This window comes from Pipistrellus kuhlii, unplaced genomic scaffold (assembly GCF_014108245.1).
Source record: "Pipistrellus kuhlii isolate mPipKuh1 unplaced genomic scaffold, mPipKuh1.p scaffold_m20_p_11, whole genome shotgun sequence".
NCBI classification, from domain to species: Eukaryota; Metazoa; Chordata; class Mammalia; order Chiroptera; family Vespertilionidae; genus Pipistrellus; species Pipistrellus kuhlii.
The window spans coordinates 2077703-2085125 of NW_023425416.1; the positions used below are offsets into that span (position 1 = coordinate 2077703).

General features: G+C 52.6%; 1 protein-coding gene across 9 annotated transcripts in view; it reads right to left on the reverse strand.

The window, feature by feature from the left end:
* MITF (melanocyte inducing transcription factor) overlaps window positions 1-1899 on the reverse strand; it is a 216539-nt gene extending 214640 nt beyond the window's left edge. For 3 of the 9 annotated variants that reach the window (XM_036430560.2, XM_036430559.2, XM_036430558.2), the window contains exon 1: window positions 1638-1896. In XM_036430560.2, the coding sequence (XP_036286453.1) occupies window positions 1638-1741 (104 nt within the window). In that variant the 5' untranslated portion in view covers window positions 1742-1896. Of the gene's footprint in view, window positions 1-1637 lie in introns of all 9 variants that reach the window. The other 6 variants (XM_036430554.2, XM_036430561.2, XM_036430557.2 and 3 more) reach the window with 4 other exon arrangements.
* Window positions 1900-7423: the final 5524 nt, after the last annotated feature.

Sequence of the window (7423 nt, forward strand, 5' to 3'; positions counted from 1 at the left end):
CAGTATAGGGAAATTCTGCCAGCCTCATATGTTTATTAACAGATTTTATTTAACTGCTTTCTTTCAAAGAGCATGTGTGTCTGTTCCACAGACAGTTTGACAACTTTTTAGATTTAGCTTTGCTCTCCACCCAGGTGCTGTCCCCCACCTGCTTCCAACTTTGATGTGCAGCCATTTCTTCCCATCCCACAGGCGCCTGGCACGTGCCCGCCAGCTCCCCAGCACGCTCGTTCACCTGGCAAGCAACTGACTGAGCGAGAACAGGCACGAGCTCCGTGGCACTCATGTGGGTTTTCCAGATGGTATTTTCTTCACTCTCTCAAACTCCTTTAATTATGTATCGGCTACCATCAGAAATGTTCCAAACAGTCCGGTTAATTCATTTCTTTCAGGACCTCCCCCCCCACACACACACACACACACATGCACACGCACACACACGCACGCTGTCCCCTCATTCTGGCCAGGGAGCGTTTGCTCACAGCAGCAGCAGCAGAGGCTGCTCCGTACCACACTGGTCCCTTCAGGGAGCGCACACACAGCCCCGATGAGCATAACCAACAATACCCTTTGCACAATATCACCCAAACTCCCAACCCCCAACACACACAATCCGTCTCGCACACAAGACAGCCATTATGAGGAGGGATCGCCAACCACGGGCCCGCTTCAGGCATCTAACAGTCTCCGCGGGCATCTGCGAGGCGGGCGGCCGCGGCGGCCAGCGGGGTGCTGGCATCGGACTTTCTTCCCCAACTTGAAGGATTCCGTCCGGGGCTGCCAAGCCCTCAGCCCAGTGCCCGACCGGCCCCCTGCACCCAGGGGCGGGCACAGGGCCCCTGACTCGCTCCCTTCCTCCATCTCCCTGGATGCTGGGCCCCTGGCCCTGCCAGCCCCACCCCCTGCGGTGAGGGGCACCGGGCGCCCCGCTACACCGCCTGCCTCACCCTCAGCTGCGAGGGCGGGACCCCCCGCTCCCACCGCCCTGACCCCCTCCTCTCCGGACACCGCACGCGCAGGGGCGGCCCGGAGCGGATGGGAGGACCCGCCCTCCGGCAGAACGCGGGCGGGAGTGCAGGCGCGGGCACCAGGTGTGCACGGCGGACCCGGCTCCGCTCCGCTCCCAAAGTTCCGCCCGGCCAGGGGGACGCCGGCCGCCGCGCGGGCCCCCCAGCCCTCCAGCCCCCCGCCCCCCGGGAGCCGGGCCTCGGGGTGTGCGGCCCGCGGGCTGGGCCGCACGGAGACCCGCCCCGCCCGCAGGTGAGAGGCGGGGCGGGAGCGCACCTGGGCGGCGGCGCCCGGAGCGGCGGCTCCAGAGGCCACGCGCCCGCCCGGCTCCCCCGGGGTCCCGCCCGCGGCCCGCGGCCTCCGAGCCCCGCCGCCCGCGCTCCAGGAAGGGCTCACCTGCCGCGGCCCCCTCCCGCCCGCAGCGGCCCGGCCGCTCCGCCCTCGCCCTCCGCCGCCGGCCGCCCGGAGGGACCGGCCCGGAGCCCCGGCTGCCTGTGCCCGCCGAGCGCCTCGGCCGCAGCCCCGGCCCCGGTCCCCGGCGCGGCGCAGCCCCCGGCGGGCGCGGCAAGGGCGCGGGGTCCTTGTCCCGGCCGGGCGCCCGCCCTCCGCGCCGAGCCGCGGCCCCTCACCTGCTCTTCAGCGGCTGACTTTTGAGTTCGTAATAGGTTTTGGGTTCTTCATGAAACTCCTCCCCAACTTCGAAATCCGGCACGATGCCCGACTCGGACTGCATGGCTGCGGCTCCGTCCCCGCGGCGCCCGGGCGAGCGCCGAGCCGGGCGAGGGGAGGAGGCGGGCCTGGGTCCGCGCCCGCAGCGCCCGCTCTGCCCGCCGCCGCCCGCGCGGCCGCCCGGCGCCGGGGGTTCGCACTCGCCGGGGAGGGGCCGCCGCCCGTGCCGCCGGGGCTTGTAGTTCGGCCGGGCGGGGCCTCCCCGGCTCGCGGGGCCCGCGGGAACTACAACTCCCAGCGGCCCGCGGGGCAGAGGCCGCCAGCCGGACCCCGCCGGGCAGCTCCGGTTCGGGATCCCTGTCAATGTCAGCGGCTCCCTCTCGCCTCAAGGGTACAGACCTGCCCATTAAATATTAATTAGGACGGACCCAGCCGGCTCTCCGACCGTCACCCCTCCTCGCAGCTCAGACGTCTGAGAGGGAACACCAAGTCCTTATTTGAAACAAACCAAAAAAACAACAGCGAAGGGTTTGGCACTAGAAAGTTTTAGCCCTCAGCCTGCCTTAACCGAAAAGGATGCCCAGCAGCCTGTTTGCTTCCAGCGCCGCTGCGGCAAACGCACTGGCCCGCGGGCTGGCGGAGCGGGGCGACTGGCCTCCGCTTGGGGAGGAAAACCTGGCTGTCCAGGGGTTCCTGCGAGTCCTCGCCACAATCAGCCGAGCTTTGCAGGACTGTCATCCAGCTCCCCTCGTCCAATCTCACTTCTGACTAAAGCGGCGCCCCGTGGTCCCCTTCATTTAAAAAGGCGCAGAGAACAAAACAGCGTCCTCCCTGACTGTCTTTCATCTCCCAGCCGCCTGGGCGTCCAGAGGAGACTGTCCTAACATTTCAGGAGTGACGTTGCGGGGCAGTAAACTGTAAAAGTGTCACACACACCCCCCACCCCACCCCCGAGCTTCCCGCACCCGCTTAGGTAACTGACAAACAGGCTGGGCTGCGGCTGTCTTCGCTTCCAGCCCTCACTGATTACTTCCAGCAGGACGTCCTGTCTTCCTTCTCTGAGCAATGCGCTCAGCAATAAAAGTGTTTCTAAAAGTGCCTTGAGGCGCCCAGGAGCCAGCACAGAGTCCGCGGCATCGAAAGTTAAGACCTGGAGTCCTTCTCCAAAGCCCTGTGTAATCTTGGGCATGTCACTGGGTTCCTAGAAGCCTAATTTCCTCATCTGTAAAAGAGGAGATTGGCAAACGCCTTTCGGAAGATGTTGCAAGGTCAAAAGCAAGGGAGAGTGATTTGTGATCTACAAAAATGCTGCTCAATGGCCATTCTTTTATTTATTGAATAGTGAATCTACTCTTTTCACACCAGAATTTGATCTGTGAGTTTCTCCTTTCAGAGTTAATAAACTAAATGATCGTTTCAGGAGAAAACCCGAAGGAGGCTAGACTATTAGCGGGCATCTTCCAGGAGTTGCCCGTTCTGCCTCACGGTGAAACATTTTAATTTTACATCAGAAAAGACCGACCTTAAGAGTTGAGGATATGCCAAAACTGGTATGGCTCAGTGGATAGAGCATCAGTCTGCGGACTGAAAGGGTTCGATTCCAGTCAAGGGCATGTACATTGGTTGCGGGCACATCCCCTGTGGGGGCTGTGCAGGAAGCTGCTTCTGGGTGTTTCTGGCTTTCTATCTCTCTCTCTTCCTCTCTGTAAAAAATCAATAAAATATATATCTAAAAAGAAAAAGAGTTGAGGATATCATTTTCTGCCAGAAGGAAACAGAAAGGTAACACACAAGAGAACATTCAACTTAAATTCTCAGCTGTAGGTGCTTGAAAATGGGATGGGGCAGTCTTGATTTTCACAATGACTTAGGGGGATTACAGTCATTTCAGCTCTATGAACTAGAAATGCTATGCAGGGGCCCAGTGCACGAATTTGTGCACCTTGAAAGGAACTGTGGGCCGTGAGGCTGTGAGGCTTGGACTCCATCCTCCAAGTCCCTGCTCAGCCCCTCCCACCAAGGCCCCAGGTCCCTTGTCTGCTCCTACCACAGCTGCTTCCTCCTGCTGATGGTGCAGAGTGATTGGGACTGGCACCAGCAGTGGGTGACAGTGGCATCTGCTGCCCCTGATTGCCCCTCAGGAGCAGAGGGAGGTAAATAAGCCCTCAGGGGCAATCAGGGCCAGCATCAGCTGTGGGTGCAAGTGGGGTCAGCACTGGCAGCAGGCACGAGCGCCGGGCGGGACCACAATGCGCAGGACCAAAGAATTTTACTAACCACCAGAGGCTCTCCCTATGACAGCGAATGGTGCCTCACCTTGGTCTGGCACCCCTGTTCACCTGTTCCACCAGCCTGCCTCTGCCAATGCCCACTATGTTCCCCACATGCCCTCTGGTGGTTAGCACACATCATAGTGACCTGTTGTTTGGTTGTTCTGATTGTTCCACTGTTCAGTCTATTTGCATATTAGCCTTTTATTATATAGGATATGACAATCATTCTTGTCCAATATAGGTGATTTCCCTGTTGAGAAACACTGGGGTGTTCTTAATCTTCCTAATCCCCAGAAGCTTTTCAATCAGAGGAAAGCTATGGACCCTCTCCATATAGATGTAAATAAGATTTTGTACATAATTTTGGCCTGTTGATTCCTTGAAGACTATCAAAGACTTCATCTTGGAAATGCAGTTCATAACCTCTGAACTGTAATGAAACAATTCATTATGTCACCCGTAAATCAAAGAGTGACCTGCTCTAAGGGACCAAACCTACCAGGATGAACCTGTCAAAAAAGCTACAACTCCTGAACTTACCTCCAACAAAGTGTACCTTCCAGAATATCCCTAGAATGCAGAGCTCTGAGCTGAGGTTGTCCTGAGGTACACACAGGTAGCTTTCCCCCCTACACCTTTCATTCTTGTCCCACCCTACTCTTGGTTCAATGAAAGTTCTCTTCCATTACATATGTCAGGGTTATTGATTACAGTGCCATCTGCTACCCAATGGGGGTGGGTTTGTGACTTAATCCTGACCAATCAGTGGGCCCCATTACCTCAGCCCAGTGGTTGGCAAACTCATTAGTCAGCAGAGCCAAATATCAACATTACAACAATTGAAATTTCTTTTGAGAGCCAAACTTTTTAAACTTAAACTTCTTCTAACATCACTTTGTCACAATAGACTTGCCCAGGCCATGGTTTTTTGTGGAGGAGCCGCACTCAAGGGGCCAAAGAGCCACATGTGGCTTGAGATCCGCGGTTTGCCTACCACTGCCTTAGCCACAATGATTTGGGACTGGACATAGGACCCTAACATGAGCAGAAGTCCTTTGAGCTTTTCTGCTAGGACAACTGGGAAGACTGTCTGATCTCTGGAAGCATGGTGCTGGCTTAGAAGAAAACTTAGAGCTAATTACTGTGGCTACATAGGAAAGCTGATAAAAAGTAAGAGCGAATGAGATAGCATCAACAGCTATACAATATAAGATATCCTTAGATATTTACAGATATATAAACCAAAAGAACTTTTTTCCTTTTTTGCTGGAAAAGTTTCTATGCACTGCCATACCATTTATCCCCATAGTGGAAGTTTGCCACCTGATAGCTGGCCCTGTGATCCCTTTTCATTAATGAGTTAAACTCTAGGAGTGATAGCACTGTAATATTAGCTAGTTATTAATAAGGAAAGGATCAAAGGGAAAGCCACACATTATAGGTTTGTCATTTGGGCAGCTTCACCAGGAAGATGCAACTTTGTGCTCCTCAGGGAACCGCCAGCTTCTCCCTTGAAAAACCCTGGGGGAAAGGATCCAACAAAGAGAAGTAACACGTGCCCAGTAAAATCGGGGTTACATGGGGAAAGCACTTGACTGTCAGTCACACCCAAGAACAGAGGTCATTGGCCAGATTGAAAGTTTGGAAATATATAATCTTCCAAACAAAGGAGTCTCTCTCTCTCTCTCTCTCTCTCTCTCTCTCTCTCTCTCTCTCTCGTGCTCTTTGCTCAGTCTTGGCTTCCTGCATTCACCGGTGTTTCCTCCACAGCCATGTGGACCCACAGACTGCACATGCAATGGACTGATGTGCTGCAGTGGGGAAACACAAATTAAGCCAGTCTGATGTTGTATTGGACTGTGCAGACAGGGAAAGGAAATTCTAAAATCCTGCTACAGGCAAAATGGGACTTCTTCCATGGTGGGACTGAGGAAAATGAAACCTTGGAAATTCAGGAGTTTCATTCCATAGAAATAAAGCTTTCTACAAAACCGCGTCCTAGTGTTCGAATCTCAGGAGGAAAAAAAAAACCTCTTTCTTTCACGATCTCACAAGAAATCCACCCCAATGGGCAGGACAAGACCTCCTCCCCTTTGCTAACAGGAGTAGATACCTCTTCTTAAACAAGGTGATTTAAAGTCAAAACTCCATGCATTTCAACCAAGGACTATCTCTAGTAAAAGCACAAAAGCAATGTCTAGAGATTATAATCATTGTCACTACCCTGTTTCCCCGAAAATAAGACAGTGTCTTATATTAATTTTTTTCCCCAAAGTTGCGCTAGGTCTTATTTTCGGAGGATGTCTTATTTTCTGGGAAACACAGTAGTAATATGACCTATATTTATAGAATATTTTTACTTTTTTACAAATGCTTGTCACGTGCACGTCTTATCTGAGCTCATAAAAATCCAGCAAGAAACCGGTTTGGCTTGGCTCAGCGGATAGTACATCGGTCTGCAGACTGAAAGGTCCCAGGTTTGATTCCAGTCAAGGGCATGTATGTTGGTTGCAGGCACATCCCCGGCAGGGGGGGTGCAGGAGGCAGCTGGTCAATGTTTCTCTCTCATCAACATTTCTAGCTCTCTATCCCTCTACCTTCCTCTCTGTGGAAAAATCAATAAAATTAAAAAAAAAAAATCCAGCAAGGATAGATGGGCAAGGTTCCCATCTTAGCATACATGAACATACGCAATATAGGGGTATGCATTGTACTGGGTACCAGACTACAGACATGTGCTGGGTACTAGACTACAGCTCTCCAGAGACTCACAGTCCCGGAGCCGAGTCAAAGCTCGCTACACAATGAGAAACCACGCATCACGCAACAAGTGCTGATCCGCAGATCATTGGTGTATGATTTGTACTTTCATATCCATTTAACTCAACAACTATTTATGCAGCACCTGCCTTGAGCTGGCCATGTTCTGTGCTAGGTATGGGGGAAATCACAGTGATGAGTCGTATATGGCCCCTGCACTCAAGGCGTGGTGCAGGCCTTGTTTCAATGGGTAAATAAGTGACAGGAAGGGGGAATGCCATGAGCGTCTGAGAAAGGAGCAGAACTCAGGGCAGTGATAGTGAGGAAGTCAAGAATTCTTAGGGGAGAAGGGACTAATCTAGAGCTAAACAAAAAAAGAAAGAGAAAGAAAAAAATTAGGATATAAAACATAAAAATAGAATCTAATCAAGCCACTAGATCCATCCATGATTTACAGAACATTTTTGAGAGAGGAACATATTAATAATACCACAAGGATGCAATCAGACAAACCCAAAAATTGAGAAATTCCACAAGACATTGAGAAATTCTTCAAAAAAATAAATAGCATGAAATAAAGAGGAAGAATGAACGCCTAGGGCTTTTTAAAGATTTAAGAGACACATTAGAAATATAAATTATATCTCATTGTAAAAAATGAACTGACCCAGCCAGTGTGGCTTAGCTGTTAAACGTTGACCCAGGAACCAATC